The sequence below is a fragment of the Bactrocera latifrons genome, unplaced genomic scaffold (assembly GCF_001853355.1).
Source record: "Bactrocera latifrons isolate USDA-ARS-PBARC rearing strain unplaced genomic scaffold, ASM185335v1 scaffold_106, whole genome shotgun sequence".
Taxonomy (NCBI): Eukaryota; Metazoa; Arthropoda; class Insecta; order Diptera; family Tephritidae; genus Bactrocera; species Bactrocera latifrons.
In genome coordinates this window covers 766,060-791,035 of record NW_017534475.1, presented here as the reverse complement: position 1 = coordinate 791,035, position 24,976 = coordinate 766,060, and the positions used below count along the sequence as shown (strand labels likewise).

The 24,976-nt window shown below is 37.2% G+C and overlaps 1 protein-coding gene across 1 annotated transcript; it reads left to right on the top strand.

Annotated features, from left to right (window-relative positions):
* Positions 1–15,709: 15,709 nt before the first annotated feature.
* On the top strand, positions 15,710–18,657 carry LOC108970241 (neurochondrin homolog). Its single transcript, XM_018935515.1, has one exon. The coding sequence runs from the start codon at positions 16,013–16,015 to the stop codon at positions 18,182–18,184; it is 2,172 nt and encodes a 723-aa protein (XP_018791060.1). The 5' UTR covers positions 15,710–16,012; the 3' UTR covers positions 18,185–18,657.
* The last annotated feature ends 6,319 nt before the right edge of the window (positions 18,658–24,976 follow it).

Here is a 24,976-nt window from a genome sequence, read left to right as displayed (position 1 = left end):
TCATCTATGTTCCGAACTCGTCATAACAGCACGTTTCCTGGGTTTATCGTTAGATGACTTCGATGTTTGGAAGTGTTTCGTGTGCAAACAACTTTTGTTGAATTCGGCTCATCTTAAAACACCTAAACTGTCACATGCTCTTTACGACCACATGTGCGTAAATCCACGTTATGTCATCTCTCACGATTTCATAGACATGTTGCGAAGCACAGTTTCCATATTTGTTAACACTTCTCTCGACTCGATTCTGTGGGATCCAACGTGAACAAATATTTTCTACGGTCAAATGTTCATGCAATATTTAATTCATCCCATTAATGCCTATAATTTTCTCAATCGACGATAGGTCGCATGACGATTTTGCAATATCAGTTTCAACTCCTTTTGTGCGACCTTCCGGAAATTCGTCTTTGAGTGATTTGTGACCTCAATTGAAATCGCCATATCATGAGTAAACACTGATCCTTGATGGAGCTTCATCGCCAAAAATTTAATTATGTTCAGCTATGCACTGTTGCTGAGATAATCCACGTCGGAAGTGATGAAAAGTAGCTGTAACCACGCGAATATTTGTTCGCGACTTAATTACATTTTTGGTCAAGTAGAATATTTCAAGTTACTGTAACCAACACGAATAGCACTTCATTCAAGCATATTTATAAATAACATAAATAATAAATAAATTCTTCGAGTAATTTAATTTGCTAAACCTCGCAATGATTACTAATGACAACACTCTACTTAAACCCCAACCAATACAACTTGCCGATCACGTCCCACCATTTAGTAACGACTTGTCAATTGTTTTCCGAAAAAAGCTTATCTCACTGGAGAAATATACGAATGCGTATATACATGTTTAGGCATTACTTCATCTGACTGCCGAACAAATAAATGTGCCAAACAACAACAGCGTAATGTTGCAAAAGACTGTGTTGATGACTTAAAGACATTCAAGGTCAAAGTCAAATCAACACAATAACTTGCGCCATAACAAGCTTAAATAACGTTTAAGTTATAATTGCTTAGCAAAAACAGGACAGCAACAAACCAATGGCAACGTCTGGTCCTTGCCTAGACAAAACAAACTCAAAGCGTACGCATGACGCTGTCTTCATTAGTTAAATTCTTAATAGCCGTCGGCAGAGTTTATTCGGTACAACCTTTTTGAATAATTATTTGTAGGTGTTTACTACTGAAGTATATGTGAGCTAATTCAGTTTTACATAGGTAAATATAGACATTTATGTTTCAGGAAAGGTCGATAGGTACTTCATAGGACTACAACAGTCTACCATAAATGTGGGAGTTTCCTTGTTCCAGAAATAGCCAGGATGCTACTTACGGTGATCTTTCTCCTTCAGTAAGATTTGATTTAGCGAGCTTAACAAAGCCACACGGCGATTTTTTGTGAACTACCTCGGAGGGTAACGTAACAAAAAATCATATGAGTCACAGCCTGCATGAGCCTTAGTACAATCGCATGGAGTTTCTAAGCGCATTTCCGAAAGAGTCGGAAAGATATGGGTTCTCTGTTGGACTTGCTTTAAAAAAGGCAACGAATATTATATCTGCCGAAAGGATAATCTCATGCTTTTCATAAGATGTATCTACATCAGCTACGTGAAAACGTACAAGGCACGTTATAAGATTTGATTCGACTCGGATTTGAAATGAAAGGAACCCCATTTGGCAAAGAAAAACTGCTCTACTACCATGAAGGCGCACCTTCTCACCGGCTCACCGACCTCTGTCCTCGTTGCGGCTAAGTTCCTTGGATTTGTTGCGCCATTCCTTTAGAGATTTGGCTCCGTACTACTTTTTTAATTTGTTTGAGTTTATTGCCAGTGGCGGCTAACTTTGCAAGGGTTCAAGGTAAAAGGTGGTCATGTTGAAAAATATCTTTTCTACCCAAAGTTCTTATCATGCTGCCCTCGTATAAATGAATACTGTACCAGTCCATGAATTAGCAAAAGTGTGTTACAAATACTATATACCAATATAAATTAGTAAAGGTACATATGTATATGTGTTTAACCCGAATATTCACGTCTCGCCAACACTCACCTGTCACCGCTGCACTCAGTCGCAGTCACCCTTTACTGTCTTTGATGTCTGCACTTAAAATTAAATTTGTCAAACAAATTGAAAATGTGTGAAATTTTATGTGAACCTGTCACATAGTATATGCCAATATATTGGTAAATATCTGAAATGATTTATTCTAAAAATGGGCAAACTTAGAATTCTATATCCTTTGGTGACTGTGTTACTGAGGAAATGGTTTCGAAAAGTTAAAGTGTTAATTACTATATATAATATAAGCGGAAAGCTATCTATAAGTGAAATAGATTAATTTTACTTTCGATGATTTTGTATCATATCAAATTACAACCCTGCTGACGATAGGTATAAAGTGCTATTTAGCAAGAATCATATCTGAAGCATTATCTACGGAAAAAGGGAATTTTCGGTCCAAAGCTTAAGGTGAAGGAAAGGTCGCACCAAGATAAGATGAGAACATAGTTGTGATTTTACTACAGCATTATATCCAGGCTCGTTTCCCTATATTTTTTACCAATTCTATCCAAACTACAAAGGTTTAAGAAAATCAAGAGAAAGGGAAAGAGCAGAATGCTACGCAAGCTACCAATGAAATTAGTGAAGTTTACGGAGACGATGCTGTATCAGTTCGTGTAGCACAACAATAGTACGCTCGTTTTCAAACGCTGAAAAAGTCGACGAAATTATGAAAAAGATTGACCACGATCGTCACATAAGCAGACATGACATCACTAAGGAACTAAACGTTCATCTTCAAGCGGTTGTAAAAAGGCTGACTACAAAAAGAAGCTTTATGTTTGGGTACCACATGTAATGGACCGAGTTAATATTTGCGATTCTTTGCTGAAACGAAATTAAAACAAACCATTTTCTGAAGCGAATGGTAACAAAAACTGGATCAAATACGACCATAATATGCGAAAGAGATCATGATCCAGCATGGTTAAGCTCAACAAATGGTCGCAAAGCCAGGATTGACGCCTTGAAAGGTTATTCTGAGCGTTTGGTGGCATTGGAAAGAAATCATCCACTTTGAGGTGCTACCATCTGGTCGAACGATTAATTACACATTTTACTGTCAATAACTGATAAGATTGAAGCAAACAATTGGAAAAAACGGCCAGAACTGATCAAGAGAAAAGGCTTCGTATTCCGTCAGCGCTAGAACATACACATCTTTGAGGACTCGGCAGAAACTGAGAGAGCTTGGCTGGGAAGTTTTCATGCATTATATGGTGGATAGATTATGATTAACCCGAGATGATTTTCGAGAACAATTTCGAAACACATGTTTTAGAAGCCGTAAGAAAATATACAGCCGTAACATGAAAGACATATCTGATGTATCTGTATAACCAAAGTCTGTATATAAACATGAAATAACTTGAGCTTGTGTGATCAACAGCTTCAACTTGAACGCTGATCTCCAAAACTTTCAGAATTTCTTTGTTAATAGTGCATGTTTGTAAGAATAGAAAACTTTAATAAAATATTTTATTTTTTATATGAGGAAATAATATTTGAATAAATGATGTTTTTTACTCGAGGAAACCCATGAAGCCCCTTCATAGACCAAAAATTGTGTGTACACCCTACCCTACCTAGAAAATTATAATAAAATGTTTTATTATTTATATGAGGAAATAATGTTTGAATAAATGATGTTTTTTACTTGAGGAAACCCATGAAGCTCCTTCATAGACCAAAAATTGTGTGTACACCCTACCCGAACCAATTTGATTGCTTAAGGGTATGTAACATTTCAATTATTTTTAAATGATCGCAAAATTTCAATTTCATTGAGTATTCAATTAAAAATTGTTTGTCAGTATATGTAAAGGCATGTATGTATGTATGTTTCTAAGTGCGAATGTCGAGAGCACTGGAAATTGAAACACAAATAGCCCAAAGGTTGTTCGGCCATTTTGTTTTTTAATCTCAGCTGCATATCGACGTAGACGTGAAATAATTTATATTTTTTAGCGTTTAATTATTCTTGCTAAACAAGCGTAAAAATGCGAAATACACTCAATGTTTAATTAATTTGTTTATTTCAAATTTGAGAAGAGCGAATTGCAAAATTACGCTGAATTCATGCACGCAGCATTGAATAAAAATGCGAACATAATGGTAACACGTGTTAAGTGGCGTATTTGTATGCTTTACGGCGAAAAGGAAATACAAAAAAAAAACACAAAAACAAGGAAGAAAAATATCAAATACACCGTTAGCTAAACAACGTAATTTACCGGCATTTTGTTGCTAGGTGCTTGTTGTTGTGATCGCTGTCGTTATTGCAGCTGTTTTAGTCGTTTCTTGGACTATGTAGTAACAAAATTTACGCCTTTGCCACGAATCCAATTAATTTGTCAGTCAGCGTGTCAATCAAGCGAAAGCGCTAAAGCATGTTGCATGGCGGGTGAATATGCGTGTATATAGATGAGATGCAGCAAAATCAATGTGGATGGAAAGGCGTACAACAACAGCCGCTGATGGCGGGCAACAAGTGACGTTTGCAAAGCCTGGTGGAAAAACGCTCGCAGCGACCATGAAGCTCATCATTCAGACTCCTAACGAAGTGCCCACACAGCGACAAGCATTTACACAGCCATTCAATGGCAGCTGCTGCACCCGCTACCGCACCCAGCCACTCCGCTACACCAACCCAGCCACCCAACTCAATTACTCGGCATTATTTGTTTCGCTGTTCAGTGACGGTTGGCCGCTCGGTCGGTTGGTCGGTTGGTGGTATGGTACGTCGCAGTGAATGCAATGTTGCCTTGAACGCTATTTACGCCAACCGTACGAAAACCTCGAGCTGCTGAAAGATACAACAGTTTAAAAAGAACCAACCGAGAATCGCGCTACCACCGCGCGCGCGCCACCGTACCACGCACCGCTAAGCGGAGTGTATAAATGGGAAAGATGTGGAAATGCGAAAAATGCATCGAACAAGTAGTCTTAATTGCAATTAAGTGCTTGCTTTCTTTGAGAAGCAGCGGAAATTGTTGCGTTAAGCACTCAAAGGCAAAGTACTGCCGACTGCGATGCGCTGAAAATAAGCTTATGCGCATAGTTTACTTAGCTTTGAATTCCTCCTTATCTGGCGCATTGGCTGGAAATTGTTGAAGGTAATAATATGTCTGATGAAATTTTCGTTTTCGTGTGGTTAGGGGCCGTCTTCACCAGTGAGTGTTGTGCGCGGGACAATTTATTTCGTAACTGTTTGGCAAAAACAGTGTAAAGTATCGTCGCAAAATGATAAAGGCCTGCCAGAAGCAGTTACACCGGATAGACTGTTTAACTTCTTTTGCCGGAAATTACAAAACCCAACTAATTGCTGGCCAAATTGAAATTGCATGGAGCATTAAGCAAAGATGGCGCTATCTAGTGACTATATGCCGTCTATGTCTACAAGTAAAAATTCCGTTTTTGGGTAAGGAGTATATTATCTTATTTAAAATATGCAAAATTTATTAAAAATGTAAATGAAAATATATTTGATGCAAAAATGAGTATAAAAATGTGGTGGTTATTGTGTGATAAAGTTTATTTTATAAGATGCGCATGCGATGGCTGCCAGCAGTAGAATAGAATTGAATATGTAATGTGTAGTCCTATATAATAGGAGCAGACATCATTGAGCCTTAATCTTGACTATGTATTCACTGTTACGTTTTGTGTCATTTCAGCGTTTCTTGTAAGCCAGACGCAATTGACTTGCTGACATGTTGTTGCCAAGTTGTACGAAATGCTGAAATTTAATATATAGTTACTTTCAAAATCAAATATTTCAAAGCTTTTTTACTATGCAAAAACTATGAAATATGCAAACATTTGACGACTTGAGTTAATAGTGAAGCAAATCAAGCCGAAATACAAGTTTACACGACTTAAAAATGTTCCTAGAGATTTAAATAATGACCAAAGGCCAGTTTTCCACTCATCAACTACACTCCGTATTAAACTGATCTATCATTATGTGCTTATTATATGTATCTCAGTCTATCAAGTAGCCGTAACCGGGGTGCAAAAGAACAGTCACAAGGACACCCCTTGTACATAACCATTTTTTCTTTTGGATCACAGATTCCAAGCTTTTAACCCACTTCCATATCTTTCTATGTAGCACTCTAATTCTCATTCTCTTTCTCGCGCTTTTTCCTGTTGTATTTCTAAACATCGCCTGAAAAGCTTCTAACACTAAACACTAAATTTAAAGAAATTCAATATTTATTAGTAACAATTCCTTGAGCTGCTCACAAGTCATGGCGTTCGGCGTTCGGCGTTTGACGATGACATTGTTATAGTGGCAAGAAGGAAATTGAAGAATACTTCCTTTTACCAAAGGAGGTCCCTGTCAAGCTTAAGAACCCTGACCCTTGCTTGTTGCATAGAGTAAAAGATGATGCCAAATACTTAGGCCTCAAATTGGATGCCACGTTACGGTGCAAAAGACATGTCGTCTAACTACACTGTCTAAGCTCTCACTGCCCGAACGATAAAACTGACGAACATCATCAGGTGGATGAACACCATGATCGTGAGACCAATTGTTACTTATAGAGCGGCTGCTCTACTTCAACTCTCGAAGCTTCAAAGACCAGTCTCCGTCTGCGCATCACTTAAAGTCATGTTAGAGCCAGACTGCATGCAGACTCAGGTAGTACCTGTCTAACATGGACATGGCCTTTTGTGCAAACTGTCTGTTTTGCAACATAGAATCGGAAATTCTTGAACACCTGATTCTAAATCGCAAAGCAGTCTGTTGACGCCAACTTAAGGCCTTAGGTCTCATTTATATAAGTAGTATGGATAGGATCACAATACCTCAGTAGCGAACATGAAGTTCCAAGAATTCATTAGAGTGCTGGACATTTGTGAGTATATGGGATAGAGAAGAGAGCATAATAGACATTGGGTCGCGGTGCAAACCTCAATCAAATTCTACTTTTGTCTATATGGTATATGTAATCTTCTAGAATTCAATTGACAAAGCATGTTCAGGTCGTGATTTAAAAACAAAGAGTCCTCTTTGTGTTCGACTGATCAGCAGGAAACGAATCTTTAATTTTATAAGTTAATTATTAATTCACTATGGCCAGAAGCCCGTTGCTCTATTCACTTTTATGCGTCAAAAAGCAAGCTCCAAACCAAATCAAAAATAACGAAATCTCTTATGAAATGGCACAGTAATAAACTGTGTGGTTGTAAAATTCGTCTCATGGGTTTTAATATTTTTCCCAGCAGCGCCAGCACCCGAAGTTTATGGCTAAAATTTTAAAACCTTTTCATTACCATCATATTTTCGTACCAACAAAGCATTTATGCTTTTACTGCTGTTAGCTGCATTCTGAAATTTCTGGCGCGCTGCAACAAGCGTTTCCGTCGGAGCAGACGGCACTTGCCCGCACATGCATACATACATGTATGCACAAACTCTCATATTGCTGCCTTTCAGCATACTGCACTGCTTAATCCCTCACTGGTAATGTGTGTAGTTGAGCTGGTTACTAAGAGTTGCATAGTTGCATGCTCGTTTCGGGTCATGTGACCTGCATTGCACTTATTGCTCTTTCGTACAAGTGCAACACTGTTGCCACTATATTTGCCCTATATTTGACTTATGCGCAGAATTGTTCTTCCCGAAGCGTGTGGCAGAGTTTACTTAAGCAAATATTTAATGGAATCAGTAAAGTGGTAACTAATTAATTAGAACTTATACTTGCGTTTATTTAATTAGAACTTAGAATTGGAACTAACTTATACTTCTACTTCTAAACTAGAAATTATATTTGTTAAAATGCTAAAATGTTAAAGAATTTTAGAGAATGCGGTCTTCTCGACTTAAAGCGATTTCCCTATGATTATATAGATCCAAATAACATGGGAACGGCGAGGAGGTGAATCTCATAGCCGGACTGCTACTCAAGAAGAGCAAAGACCCTAAAAATTTTGTTTAAGACTGACCTCTTTTTGATATAACCAAAGGTTTGGAGAGAGTTACCTCAACCGTTAACGAAAGTACGTTCTTCAGCTGTCACACAAAAGACTCGCCGAAACACTTGGCTCTCCTAAGCTAAAAACTCAAATCAGACCGAATATCTCTGAGCGATTGGGAAACTAAAAGCACATATTTATGTGTTTTGCTTTAGACCATGACAATCGCAGACTTGCCACTTCAAGGGTAGATCAATACATATTCCACGCAAAAGAATTAGATTTTGTTAACACATCTTACAAGTGCATAATTTGAATAAATTTTCCACCAATTCCTGACATCTGAAGTGAAATTATACATTATTTTCCGTATGTCGTTGTTACTAGTTTCCCTAAAAGCAACCAATATATCCACGTGAATGTCGTAATTAACCCTTCGTTTCTAGGCAGTGCAAAAAATTACACTCCTCGCCAAGGTCCAGATTTCTGCCTATCCTTATTTTCCTTTGAGCTTCCACTCACAAGCACGCTCTGTCGAATACAGCAAAGTAATATAAATAAATATATATATATATATATATATATATGCGCATATATGTTCATGTAAGTACATTTTTCTTTGTATACAAATTAATTTAATTAAGAAATGGAAAATGCCTTTAGCAAATTCTTCAATTAAACCAACTTCGCCGTGACCCACTTACCCAAAATGCCTTCACTGTGAGCGCCACCAACATTGGTGCGCGATATCAAACCGTGGTGAATTTTCAAATGCGCGCACACATACACACATACTCACATTATTTTCACATTTAAGACTTTTAAAAATATCGGATTTCATACGAACACGGTAAACTTTTCATCTCGCAGCGAGATATGTGTGTGGGTGTGTGGGTGTGTGGCGCGTAAGTTCGCGACTTTTATTTCAATCTCCACTCGCATGCTTGCCAAATGATGGATTGTGCGCATAGCAAACGAAAGAAAGGTTTTGATTTGTGGGCATCCTATTTTGTAAAAAAAAGTGTAAAAGGTTTCGGTACTTTGTAATGTTTAAAAATTATGAAATTATTAAAAACAATATTATAACTGTGCTCACCACGCATTGTTACTGTTAGTTCACTGTTCATATTACAGATCAATATATATAATTACCCTGTAATTATCGGTGAAGTCACTGGTTAATTACCCTAAAGTCTAACAGAGTTGTTAAATAGAGAGTTAAATTCAGGAATAGCGAATTAGTACCGTTTCCAGTTGATTTTCGCATAATGTTCGTTTATTTTAGACCAGGGTAGACTTTTCAAAGCAAAAAACCAATAATAGTAGCATAGCCAACTGAAGACAAAATAAAAGTAATTTAAGAGAAATAATTTAAGAGAAAAGGAAGCAAAACTTCACATTCAACTAAGGGTGTACAGTATTGCCCTGATTTCATCCATTTTACGCAAGAGGATGTGCTGTTATTGCAAAGAAACTCATTCTGAATTTCAATAAGATTTCTAACATATTGGCCGATAGATAGGGGTATAATGTGAACCGGAAGTTTGTAAATATACAAACTAAGCCGTCTTGTATTGTATAGTATTGACCCGATTTGATTTTACACATTTTTGGCGAGCAGCGTCCAGTAATCACAAAAATATTCTCGTGGAATTTCAATACTAAAACTTATAATTAGGTTCGCATACTTACAGTCTCGGCCCTTTAAAAAATATAGTCCGATTTCGAAAAATGTCGACCTACTTCGAGAGTAATGGTATACATGCCTACCCACCTCTTCAACTGATGAAAATATTAAAAAAGTGAAAGATATGTTTGGTGCTTGAAAATCGGCAGACAAGAGAGCTCGACATCTCTCCCAAATCCGTGTGTGTGGTTTTGGTGGATATTTGGGGAAGCTAAAAACGCAATGAATACCATCTATAAACCATCCTATTCACCAGATAAGGCACTGTGTGATTTTTTGAAACTGATGCTTCGTTGAACCCGTTTTCAGTTCATAGATGAAACGAAATTTGCTGAAAGAGCTGAAGACCATCCCAAAACTTGCTTATAAAAGGTGTTTCAAGAAGTGGAAAAATTGGTGGCATTAGTGAATTACATATGGTGGGGATTACTTTGAAGGCGACAAAATAAATATTGATGAATAATTAAATATCTTGCATTGTATTTGAGATTTCCTGGTACTTTTTTGTCACAATGTATGATCCCAAAACAAATGGAAGTGGGTTGCAAAAATATGTAAAATAAAGCCGAAGACACTAAAACCAATTTTATGTGTGTTTCTATTTGATTAACCCAGTCCTAACGGACATCGCAAATAAAACTTCTTTAGAGAGCCAATTGATATTCCGGAAACTAACAGAAGAAACACATTTTTTACATACGCAATGGCGTTTTTATTTTTGCGAAATTGCTTCGCACATTTGCACCCTCAAAATGCGCCTAAAAGTATGCATATACATACAGCTCAAGATATGTGTATTTCCAGTGGATCACTTGTTGTTACAACAACACACAACAAATGACTAGCAACAGCTGCTGCACACCAAATATCCGCCATAAATCTCAATACCCTTACCGACATTTTAAATAAACGCTGCTAAAAAGCGAATCTGAAAACTGACGACGTCTGCCTGCTGCTGCGCCTAAAAGGCCGCTGCAATAAAATGGAAACATTTATTAACGTTTCCTGCTGTCATATTTGGTGCTGATTTCAATACAATCCAACCCGCACGCACACGTTGCCTGCATGTTGTTGTTGCTTCCCCCAACAACGCACTTACAGAGCATTTTCAGCGCTCTGCCACACCAAATGGTCGTAAAAGCATGCAACACAGCCACACACACGAGGTAAGTATGCATGTCATGTGTGTGTGTGTGTGTGTGTGCTTGCCTCAACCTTTTCCTGCACTGACATAATTCGATTTTTGTATGCCGATAGTGTTGTGTTCTATGCATATTCCCTGTCTTCGTATTGCCACATCTTACTTTCGCTGCTTTCGCGAATGACTCAATTTCTATGCGTCACGCCGTCGGACCGCTATGCTCGACGCTTATTTGTACGACAAAATGCACACAATGGGCGATTGCGTAATAAAATTGCCATTCCGCTTGTATGAGCTGTCAGCGATTTGATTATGGTATCCGTAGCACGCGGCGACCGAGCAAGTCCATCTCCACAGCGTCTCCACAAGCATAGCCAATTGTAAAATACGCTTCGCCTTTTCCAATCCCCTCCGCCCGTCACTAACAAGTCTTACTTCAGGGCGTTGCTTGCGCTCACCCAAAATGACAAAAAACAAAACTGCTTATTCCATATCCTATCTATAAAGACATTTCGGCATACTTTTGTGCGCGCTGAAAGGGTTTTATTGCCTACAATCAGGCGCATATAGCCCATTCCCGCATACGAACAGCCAATCACACACATGCAAATCGCAAATATAACCTGCTTGCCGACTTTTATCGTGGTATGAGTAAAGTTATTTATGGCTTTATAATTTTTTGAAAAATATGCATTTTCTTCGTCGGCTACATTGTAAATTGAAGTCGACGTTATCACGGTTCGCCGCACTCTCATGGTGGGTGTAATTGTGTGTGTGCACGTGAGTGAGTGCGGAGCGCAGCAGAGTGGACGACCCAACAATCGCAGCAGCGAAATTTGATTGTTTTACATGTCATTTACGAAACATTAAATTTTCCTAATCCCATTTTTTGAAGCACACCAAAGTGGCCATAAAACAGATTCTGCTTTTCGGCACCTTCTTTCAAATGGCGCCCTAACTAAGTAAGCATTTCATAGTTTTATTGTGTAATAATAAAAAAGTTTCACAAAGTTTTGGCATTTAACTTATTTCGGCACGCAGTAAAAAAACTTTAAAGGCATTAATGATTTATGATGCAATACATCAGCATTATTTGCAAAGTTGCCTTGATGAGCAAGCACACTCGCGGCAACTCGTGTAACTCTAACTGTTGTTTGGACAATAAATTGTTTCCAAAACATTTCACTCACAATCTAACCGATTCACATTTAAGAGGAAGAAGAATATAAGTGTTTTATCGGCGATCTAATTTTTTCAAATGAGTTATTAGTTCAAATACTTAAATGCTGAAATTTATTTCGATCCGACGGCAACAGTTCTACCATATACGAGGTGTGTTCAAAAAGTATCGCGAATTTTGAATTTTCGCGGGTTACGTATATTCGAATTTCGATTTTTTTGTKGCGTTATGTTGGTACTCATATCTCTCACTTATGCCGACAAGCGCGGCCATTTTGAATGTTCATTTAATTGTTGACAGCTGCTTTGCTGGCACGTGTTTTGGATCGTCTTCGATTTTTGCCTATTCAAAAAAATGGATGAAAGAACATGTCTCAAATTTTGTGTGAAAAACGAAATTAAGTGCGCGGATGCATTCCGAATGTTGACTGTGGCATACGGAGAAGCTACCTTGGACCGAAGCAACGTTTATCGGTGGCACAAAATGTTCTCAGAAGGCCGAGAAGATGTGACAAAAATTGGCTTTTGCACCACGATAACGCCCCTGCTCACACATCGTTGCTTGTGCGCGACTTTTTGGCCAAAAACAACACACTACTGATGCCGCAGCCACCGTATTCCTCAGATCTGGCCCCCTGTGACTTTTTCTTGTTCCCTAAACTGAAGAGGCCCATGAAAGGACGACGTTACGCTTCTCTTGGTGAGATAAAGACGGCATCGAAGAAGGAGCTGAAGAAGATAAAACAAAAAATGATTTTTTGAAGTGCTTCGAAGATTGGAAAACCGTTGGCACAAGTGTATAATGTCTCATGGGGATTACTTTGAAGGGGACAAAAGAGATATTCATGAATAAATAAATAATTTTTGAAAAAACACAAAATTCGCGATACTTTTTGAACACACCTCGTATGGAATGGAAACTATTAGCTGATAATAAATAAATAATATATATTTTTTTAATTGTTTATGTAATGGTTTTTAAACCCTTTTTAATGAACTCTTTGTAAGTTAGATACACGCCAAAAATACGACTGGCTCCATGATCTATGGCATTCTCTTTATGCCTGCGAAAAAAAAACAAAATGTTTCTAGCCCTGAATTTCCAGAGTTCCACCTGCTTTCTTATTAAAGGTCTTTTCACGAAATCGAGTTCAAAAATTAAGTTTCACGTTGCCTCGTATTCGATATAAAATCTGCACTCTATCGCAGATACGCAGCGTATTCAAGTCATATGAGTCTTTAAGTAGTCATGTTCTGTCAAATAACCGATAAGCACTCTGGTATAAAATCCACTAGAAATATGTACATATACGTATGTGCGCACATCTCTTAATATGTGACCTGGTCTACGGAAAAGGGGCTTAGGTGTCAAAAAACCCCAAAAATAAATTTTCACTTTTTAGTTCATTCGAATGGAAGATGAGATTTTTAACAGCTGTTTCCCAGAAAACTAGTTTTCGCACGTTAGCTCCCCTTTCGTAGACCAGGTCACATATAAAGAATTCTGTCTAGTTTACTTAACTGGATAGCACAGTCCGTTCGAAGTTGATTCTGTCACATATCAACTTTAAGGCAATGATATACAGAGTTTGATAGCAATCAGAGATTTCTGTTTATATTATAGTATAAATCGATTTGTTTCAGCAAATTACTTAACCAGGTGCTGACTTTTCATTTAGTGAGCAGCTAATTCCTTCGTGAAATCATTGGTGATCGAACCCAAAACTAAAATTCAAGACGCTGTTAGTTTGGCAAGTTATTTTACGTGCTATAACAGAGAGTATTGCTATTCTGAGATTCTACAACTAATAAATTTGCATCAAGTACAGACTATCTAGGCCACAAGAACCAGTTGAAAGTTCCAATACGTTAGCCCGACAGTTCTGGAAATAGGCTACGAACGGCATATATCAAATATTTTTATTCTCTTGCTCACGTTTATAACACATTGTGGCTGTTGTGCAATTATTCAAGCACCATTGTGTTGACTCCAAAATATTCTATTGCAGCGAGGCAAATGACTTTAAGAAACACAGCATCACTTTTTAAAAATAGCTTCAAATACAAATGCAGATACTTACAAACTTCATACGATATAGTACTTGAGCGCACACCCTGCCGGAAAGTCCTGTTGTCAGAGAAAAGATGAAAAATAAGTAACCGAAGCAAATATTTTTCCCACATAAATCCGATAAGAAAAAATTAAAACTCGGACTGTTTTAGCATTTTCGAACTGTAAATTGCTTCACAACTTTCAGCCAACGATAGTTTTTCATAATATTTCAACACTTTAGTTTTAGTTTCATTGATTAGAAAACTTTAAAGAGGTAGCAAACTTGTAAAAACCCCGCCTAAAATATTCTTAAATTCTCAAGCTTAGCAAAAATAATTCAATAATACGTATAATTGAATAGGAAAAATGCAAACAGTTGGCAACCCCTCCCAAAAATACTCATAACTTTAAGTATTCTTAAAATTTTTAAATTTAACATAATAATATGCTGATCTTAAAAACTTTTCCAAATACATTAATTAAAAAAAGTGGCATCACTGTTCTTAAAAAATAATAATAATAAAATATATTTAACTTGGAATTTTCTTAATATTCCTTAGCTTAACACCCATCTACAATTTTTATTTATATGAAAGTTCAAACAGGTGGCTACCCGACTGAAAAATAGTATCATCATATTCATGCAAGAACTTTATTTCGATCGTTAAGTTTTTGTGGCAGCTTTATGCTCTGACAAAGACGTAGTTTCTTGTCCAGAAAAGGACGTGTGGAAAATTTCAGACCGATATCTCCAAAACTTAAGCACTAAATCGACGGATGTGACTAAATCGACTAACCTTAACATGTTGATCATTTACATATACATTACATTACAATATATTTTAAAAGGTCTTTGACGTTTTCTTCTGGGTGTTACAAACTTCGTGGCAAACTTACTATACCCTGTTCAGGGTATACGAAAGCAAGCAGAAGAAAAAAATGCTGGCGTTTCAATTACAAATTCTTACAAACCATACATAAAGAAACTATCGAGAGGCATGCACTTCTTCACAGCAACACAAATAGGAGGCAGAAAATTAAAAATATTCCAAAATGTAAATAGAAAAACATGCAGAGGAAAAAGAAACAAATATTATAATACAAACGCTAATTATAAACATCGACTCATACGAAGAGAGCACCAGAGATGCACAGCTATTTGGTCGATTTGCCGTTATGCTCTCGCAGTGTTTGCCGGCCGATGATGACATAGCTTTGCTTCCACACACAGCGGCAGTTTCTTCCCGATCTATTTGGTATATGCATTTGAATTTGAAAATTTTAAAATTGAATTGAGTTTTTGTTTTCCACTTGCGTTAGCTGATGTTAAACATATACGATAAATATATTTTATGTACTTAGAGGTATGTAAATAATTTTTGTTAAAAATAAAAATGTGTAGGTATACGAGTACATACAGTAGGCACAGCAAGTGGCGAAATGCAACAACAAAATGTAAATAGCAACGTCAAACTCGCCATGGAAGGAAGTGTCGGCGCCGCAGCTGCGATCAGCCGAAACAAATGTTTACACGATGGCCACTGCCGACTGGGCCATGGAGGTGGAACACGTCGTCAGCGGGTGAGCAGAAGATCGTTTTGGCTACATGCAATGCAGGCGAGTTTAAGGCGTTGCGAGCTGTGAACGAATCAGTCGGTGAGAGTGCGTCGGCCCGAACGGAACGACCAAAAATCCAAATATTTCGCAACGGGAAAACGTGTGTGAAAGTGAAAATAGACGCTATAAATACATGTATATATTAGAACGCAACGCTTATATATATATACTATATACATACACACAATTTTATTAAACGGCAAGCTAAGGCATATGCGGAATAGAAGCGGCAACGCCTAGCAACCAACACCCATAAAACAATATCAAGAAAACTGTGAAAATTCGTAGAAGTGCTATCAAGGAAGTTAATAATTAAGAAATAACTAAGAAAATGGCTGACGTACCGGAAGCTATTAAGAAATGCGCCACCATGTTGAAGGGCACGAAAAGTGAGACGGAGAAATTTGCAGCGCTCTTCATGGTAACGAAACTGGTGAAGGGTAAGGACTGCACAACAGCTGCCAAAAAATTACTCTTCGAAGCGATTGGCTTCGGTTTTCTCAAGAAGTTACTAAATGGTAAAAATCTACCCGATGATTGCCCACCACTCGTCTATAAGAGTGTTGCGCTCTCGATACTCACCTGTTTCTGCCAGGAGGAGGAGCTGGCCACACACAAGGACATGATCGAAGCCATACCCACCTTGTTGGAGATTGTCGAAACCGCAGACGATGACGATTACGAGGATAATTTAATTGTCGTCAGCGAATCGTACAGCTGCTTGAAAAGCATCGCCACCTACGAGCCGGGTCAGCAAGCACTGCTTAGCATTGGTGCCATACCGAAGATGTCGCAAATCTACTCAGCACAAAGTTTCCAAACCGACGAAGCTTTACATCTGATCGTTTTGTTGGTCAACAAATTCGGCACAGTGTCCTGGTCGGATGATCCGAAACCTTTCCATGCGCTCGTACAACGTATAGCATTGGATATGGAGACGGAAAATAGCGAACGCAAATATGAGCTCTGTAACATACTCTCATCCATACTGATCACTTGTCGTCGTGATGTGATCGTAAACTCGCTGGAGGGCGAAATTTGGCCCGAGAGCATTTTCAAGGCCATTGGCGATATTTTGAAGGCGAAAATTGGACCCAAACAACGCGAACCCGCTTTACACCTGATTGCGACCACCTTGCAGGTGCTTGGTATTCAGTGGGCTTTCATGGATGATCAAAAGACAGTGTTTCTTGCAGTACTTCAACTGGCTGCAATTGAAGTGCGCATGCAAATGGACGAGAAAAAACTGGAGACCACATTCAAACGCGCCGATCTCATCACTTGTTGCTTCGTCATACTGGAACTCTGCATCGAGCATATGGCTAACGATCAGATAGATTTGGAGCCAAAAGAAAAGCAAACCACCTACACCGCGCTGAAGGGCGCCTTCAATCAGGTATTGGCCGTATTGACACGCGTATCACAGGACAAAATCAAAGATAACGGCAGTCCACACGACAAAGCTTTTATCTGCGCCATTGTACGCATACTCTCCGCTTGGCTGGCACAAGAGACGACCGCCATGCGTCCGGCCATCTACAAAATTTTACCCTTCATGTTCAAGGTAGGCAACGAGTCATTCCATGACCTCAAGGCTTGGCGCAATGGCTCACGCGAAGGTGAGCAACCGGTTGATGTGCTGCGCGTCATGCTGCCAGCGCTATGTCACTTGGCTTTGGAGGATGATGCACGCAAAATCTTATTCACCACCAAACAAGATGAAATATTGCTCGAACAAATCGAATTCTACTTTACCATTGCGCATTACAAGCGTCCACCAATACCACGTGCCGAGCGTCTAAAACGCATGAACGAACCCGATCCGGTGCCCACACCCAAACAACTGGAAGAAATGAAGGATGCACGCGCTGCCATAGTCTCACTCTGCAACATCTTGATGAACTTGACTGTGCTGGAGCCAAAATTGGCCGAAGACTCACCGCTCTTCGCTAACGTACTCAAGTTTGTGGTGGAAAATCTGCCCGAACTTAAAGACACACCCGATAATCTAGTTATGCACGGACATCTGGCCGTACTCGGCTTACTGCTGCTCAAGCAACAGTCCAAACGCGTCAAGCAAAATGATTTCTCCTTCTGCCGCTACATACAGGCCACCATACGTTTCCTATGGGATGCCTACAACATCGATGAGTCTAACGATCCCACCGCTTTGGTCGTCTCCATTGCTTACAAAGAACATTGGATGGAAATTTCCGAACTATGGTTCCTTGGCATGCAAACTATCAGCGGTGTTTTGGCTTTGGTGCCTTGGCTGTCAGAGTTTGCCATCGAATCCGGTTGGGCTGAGGGCATTGTGCAGACATTGAAAAAGGTCAAAATCGGCACATTGCCACCCAATGTCAAGTCCGCCTATGAGGACTTCCTATCGCAATTGGTCGAGGTGAACTCATCCGTGGTGGCGGTGCTGAAGAAGGCCGACGCATTGCGTGTCTGTCGCAATCACCGCATGATGGACTTGGGCAAGAAACTTTTCGGCGATTAGATAAAGTAACAACAACAGTGGCAATTGACTGCGTTCATTGCAGCAGTCAGACTAAAACTTTATTTTAACTTAATTAAAGAAAGGAAAATGGAGAATATTGGAGATTTAGGGTCGCGTAGTTTGCTGCAAAGAATGAAATTTAGTAGTATAAGTAAAAGGGAGAACTGAAGTTGACAAAAGTTTTTGCTTAATGCTTTTTTTTTTGTTTTTGCATATTTAGTCTAAGACGTTGTGGAAAAAAGGAAAATCTCGCTTTTTGATGATGAGTTTTCGAACAACTTGAAATCTTTTTGTGTGTTTTTGGATTTTGCATTGCACGCACTGAATTTTCCATTCACTGGCTTTTATACTTGCATAATTTAAGCAAAATTACGATTTTATATGAAGCAGAATATAATGAGAAAGCAAAGAAAACCAAATAAGATACGAATCAAAAAAAAAGAATAAAACATTAATAAATTAATGATCTGACAGCTGTTTTTCTTTAATTTTCTTGTATTTTTTTTCGTTTTTTCTCATTTTCGTTTAGTTAAAATGCGAGCTTGTAGTATGTACATATGTACATATGTATATACGTATGTATGTATAATGTGTTCTATTTGCATGTTCACGCTGGACCCCACGCTCAGTATTATGAGTTATATATATGTACATATACACGACACATATACATAGATATGAAGTATATAAATACTATTGAACACGTCTTGCTCGTTCGACACCCACTCGCCATTTGCCGTGCTTCGCCGGATGTGACAGAAATCTACAGCTGCTTGCATTAAACTGATTACGCTGTCAGCTAATACAGATATAAACACTTCGGTATGGGCGGACACACATACATATTCGTATACATTTATATGTGGAATATTTGTACATACATATATTTAACGGGAATATTTTTCTTATGTGACACATTTTTTAGTTCATTTGCTGCCTACAAATAAAATAAGAAAATAAGACGTCTCTATTGAATGACTTTAATAGATTATATAGATTTACTTGGCCATTCATGAAAAGTGAAGATTCTATATTTTGTATGAAAAAAACAACATTTTATGATAATTTTGAAAACAATTTCTTATATGATATGTTCACACTTTTAAAAAAGATTATCGAGTACAAAAAAAGTTGAAAATTTGCTACTTGTAGCCTATACCATTCATTATAAGGATAACCAAAAACAAAAAAGAACAACTAAAGTCAGCCAAGTTTTCGAAACTCCTGATATTAGTTATATGGGGGGCTAGGTCAATTTTTGGCTCAATTTTATCCATTTTAGGCACAAAGATACACTGTTATCAGTAAAATACGCTCTCTCTATTTTGCATTGAGTTAACTCACATATTGGTCGATATACATATATATGTAAAGTATTGATCCGATTCAACCCATTTTTGATACACAGACATACTCTTAGCAAGAGAGGATTTTCTCTGAATTTTAATTGTATATCCCATACAATGACCGATTTTTTGGTCTAAAATCAACTATAGATACTGGACCACCACATTTCCGGAAATTGGGGTTTTTTGGTTTTTGGCGGCGTCACGGCCATCGTCCATATCTCTGTCGGAGCCACACCCATTATCTCAAAATTTTTACTCATGGGAGACCATTGCTTCTGCTATTCCTTCCGCCAAACTAGAGTTCAATATCTTAGTTTAGTGCTTGGTTATAGTACTCTATGCCTTATGGTAGTGGCTGTGGTCCGATTACGGCCATCTACGAACATCGCCTTACTTTAGTGCCAACGAACTTGTGCAACAAGTTTCATCAAGGTATCTTCATTTGTACACAAGTCGCAGCTTGCACGGACAGACAGGTGATACGTACAACCGTTAGGTGAACAAAACTATTATACTCTAGCAACATGTTGCAAGGGAATAAATAAAACTAACTTGTTCGATCAAAGCATTTATTTTCTCACTCTATACCGAAAGATTCATACCCTAAGCCTCATTCCAAATATTCGCCATTTCTTCGCACGAAATACTCAGTAGGAATCTTTTTCATTTACTTAAAAAATATAACACTGCTGATAGATAAACCGACCTTGAAAACTTTCAAAATGTATATACTCCAAAATCACACTGATTGGGCTGGCAATCATTCCTGATATAAATATTTTCATCGACAACCACGTAAATGCAATTTGTTGGGACTCTTGTTCTCCAAATTTAATGTTTATAATGTACATTCCACAACTACTGTTATGGTCAGCTACTAATCAGTGATTTGACATTTTTTCTTCACCATAAGTAATGCTTCTTAAGGTAATTTCTGATCCCATCTAGAAAAACATTGATTTGGTTTTAGCTTGCTAAAATACTTGAAATTTTCAAAGATGGCAAAAACAAAATTATTGTAAATTGTTTTGTATAGCATTATATTAATAATAATTAATTTATGACAGGTTAACAAGCCCATACATTCCATTGGCCGCCAACAGTCAAAACAATCTTTGAAAAATATTTTATATATACTATATATTTTTTTTCATAATATCATATGCACCTTCATTCCATGACAATTTTAAGAATACATGCACTCAAAAGCAATGCCATTTTCTGCCCAGACAATAGTAGGCGGCGAAATTTGCTTTGAAATGTACCAAGACCAGACATTTGCGTATTATTATTGTTATTTTTTACATGTTAATTTTCAAGGATGTGGAGCAAAATCGCATAGCAGTGACAATGAACTTGAATGAGAGGCAAAAAAGCATATAATTTATAATTATATACCTCAATATTATATAGCCTTCTTTACATGGTCAGTTGTCAGTTTTCATTATAAAACAAATAAATATGTTTGCATACGAAAATATGCAAAATATATACTTAACATTATATATTTTAATTAAAATGTATTAAATTGATATCATTTCAATATTATATATTGCAATAATTACTAAAATAATATTATGCTTGCGCCAGGTGTATATGGCGTTTTCGCACGAAAGCATACATGCATACATACCTCTGTTTATAAAATAAGTTGAAAATTAAATTTTACCAACTTTACTATTCCGAAAAGTTGGTACCAAACTTTCCATCGGCAAATAATAGTAATTTCCTTTTAATAACAAATAGTACGGCATGCTCACCCCCACATATGAATACAATGGAAAGTTTTTAGAGCTAGTAAAACCACTGCACTAATCAGGTTTTCACTTTTCCATCATATGCTTTGCATTTTTCCATTTGAAAATTTGCAGTACGTGGAACTACATGCTCGTATATATAGTATAAGTACCTATATATATACCTAATACATGCAAATATTGATATTTAAGGGAAATGTGTGAGTATGATAGGCATGCTGAGTTGCCACTTGGAATGAAATTTGCGTTGATAATATATTCTTGATTAAACCAAGCGTTTTCATAACATTTATTAGAGTTATGTGAAATGTAAATAAAGTATATACAAAATTTTAAAATTACTTATAAATTGTTTATCTAATGGGAACTGAGTTAAATTAAACGGTAAGGTACGAAACCAAAAATATCCACGCGCAAGAAAACTGAACAACTTGAGTAAGAAATTCGTTCAACTTAATGAAGGCTTTGGTTTTTATACCCTCAACAAGGTATACGTAGGTTGCCTTTTATATTTCGGTATTAAAGAACAAAAACAAAATACTAATCGTTGAACGTTGCTTTATTGTTTTTCAAAATATTTCGATTAAAAAGGTCTATACACTTTTTCATCCGTTTGAACCAATTCCCCAAGCAGTTTTGCCACTCGATTGAAGTATTACCATAATATGTATTCTTCAACCGCCTCAACCGCCCATTCAGGTATCGAAAAACATTGCCCTCTTGATTTATTTTTTTCCCCCCAACAGGAATAAAAAGTTATCAATCGTTACCAAATTAGAACGCTGGATGACTCATCACATCAATGTTTTAAGTGCTCAATAATGCTGTTGTTTCATTCGATGTGCGAGAGCTCGCTATGTGGTGGTGGAAAGGGATCTTGAAATATCAACGGAATCGGAACAACAACTAATTTTGGACGACCTTCACAAATTCGGCTTGGAGTAAAATCACCGTACTATCGATTAACACTGCCTCTTGATGGAGCTTAATCGCCAAAAATTGCATTAAGTTCATCAATGCACTGTTGTGCGAAAGTGTTCCCGATTTAATTCTATTCTTTCTCCATGAAGAATATTTTAAGTTACTTTAAACAACACAAGTAGCGCGCGTATGTCAAAACTTTTAGATTTTGTACTCATATAACATCAATAATGTCAAAATTTATGGTAAAGTTGTGAGTTGGTAGGGTTGCCAAATACGTTAATACCTAATAAAGCCAACCGACGTGTTAAGTTTCCGAACAAATTAAAGTCCTTGTATCGAAAACTCTCTTGTAGTTCGAAAGATATCTTCATAGAAATTGACAGAGGTTATTATCCAAGGCATCGCTACAATATTCAGTTATAGTATGATTGTGAAATAACAAGCGCTCATCGCTGTCTTTAAAACTAACCGATCAAAACCCTGAAAAAACATTTTTTATATATTTTTATGCCACAAAAAATGGACCTGTGGATAGCATTATAGCTTCGATGCAGCCAAATTTAACTTTGTTTCTTGCTTGTATCTAAATTAAACCATTTTTTTAAGCTAGTGTACCTACCTAACTACTTGTAGAAGAAGAACCTTAAAGATAAGTAATCGGATGTACTTAAATGTTTCATGGTACCATGGTACCTGAAATACTGCCCATAAATTATTGAGTATAGTTATACCTCATTGTAAGCAATTTTGCTTAGGAAAAAAGATTGATTCCTTTCTAAAGCAGTCTCCTTTTCTCCATTCACACATAGATTCCAGTTCGAGTTCTTACAATTAGCTGACCCTTCTCTCCAGTTTAGGAATGTCAAAACTTTATTCGGAGGTCTTTATAAAGATAACTCGCTCATCCAGCACGTAAGAGATTTCTTAAGGAATTTCTTCTTTACACATGTATGCATTTAGTGAAGTCAGAGTTAAGCATGAAACATGCGTTTGGCAACCCTGAGCAGCTACATATGTTGATCTTGCAAAAAAGAAAAGTGACATATAACTATACACGCATACGTATGTAAATACGGCGACACCAGAAGACTTTGCTATTATTTCATGGCCTAAATTTTGTGCTGCGGATACAACAAACGGATGTCCTGTAGCTATGCGACTCGCCGCATTTTATGTTACACCACTACCTGATTGGAGTGTTTCCAGAAAAAAAAACATTGTTAAAAATTGGAAATTAATAAAAAAAAATGTATGCACACACGCACACACACACACTTTGTGGTGTCAACGCCATTCGAATTTTCGACCCTTTTAATTGTTTTAGCGATTTTTCTACTCTTCTGTGAAATGTTTTAATGAATTTGCGACGTCAAATATTTGTTTTTGCAACGCTTTGTGTTTGCATTCGTTTTTGTTACTTACATACTATATACATACAATATATATGTATATTGGCAATATTTACGAAGCGTAGCTGGGTATGTGAAATTACACTGATACTCGATATTTATTGGAATTTCCATGTAAATGTACACAAAGCGTTGCCAAAACCAAAAATTCGACACATTGCTACTGTTGTTGTTGTTGTATGTTAATAGTAACACAAGTTGCTCATGGCAATGCGGTTAGCAATAAACTAAACGACTAACGGGTCAACCAGCTAATAGCAGCGCATCATCTCTTGTTGGCAAACACGGTAGCATACACGTGTGTGTGTGTGTGTTAGCGCAATTACCGCAGCGCTGCTGCTAATATTGTGTTTGCCTTTAACATTAATAGCAACTAATCTAATTAATAATACAAATTACCACTACATGCAAGCAACAAAAATGTATACAGTGCAAATAGTGGCACTTGAATTCATAAATTTGTTATTGTTTTCGTGCAACTCCATTATTGGAGCAGCATTTTCCTGCCAAAATGCTTTCGGTTTTGAAATATTTTTTATATTCGCTTTTGTTTTCGATTTCGTTATAAATATGCAAATTAACATCCAGCAGCTTAGCATTATGCGTTCATATTATTTACATTGCGCAATAAATATCCTAAATATGCAAAATACCTATGTTATTAGCCGGCTCTGCATTATTGTTGGCATTAATACCAGAAATTCCAAGAGTTTTTTTTTTCGAATGTGATTGTTTAGACAATCTGATCTCTAATTTGCCATTGTTTAGTTATTTTACTCCCGATTTTCGATGTATTCTTTACAAATTAAATTCATATAATTATTTGTTGGAAATATGAAATTGACAGCTGTTGCTTGTCAAATTAAAATGCATTTTATAATGAGCTTAAAATTAAAAAAAGAAATGTGACAGGTGTAGGTTTAGATATTTAGTGAAAGCTACGAGTTCATGTTGATGCTGCTTGGCAAATCACGCTTTTTGTGAGGAAAATTAAAGAGAAAACAAGTAAGGAAGTCTAAGTTTGAAAATTTCATACTCTTGCAACTTGCAAATATTAATGCCAGGGAAGTACTTTCAGATATAAAAGGCCTGTCGGACCGATTTTATTCATTCTAAACACAAATATTCACCTTTTTAGAAAAGCAAAAAGCTTGATGATTTTGTAGAATTCATCCAAAACCATTAATCTAATCTGTACCCATGTGCTCTTGTTACATTTTATCATTTGACTAATTCTCTTCTTGATTGGCGTAGACACCGCTTTTCGCAATCTGTCCGCAATTGAAGATTCCAAGCGAAGCAAAGTTCTTCACCGGCGGATGCTGCGTCGAATACTTTCAGAGCTGAAAAGTT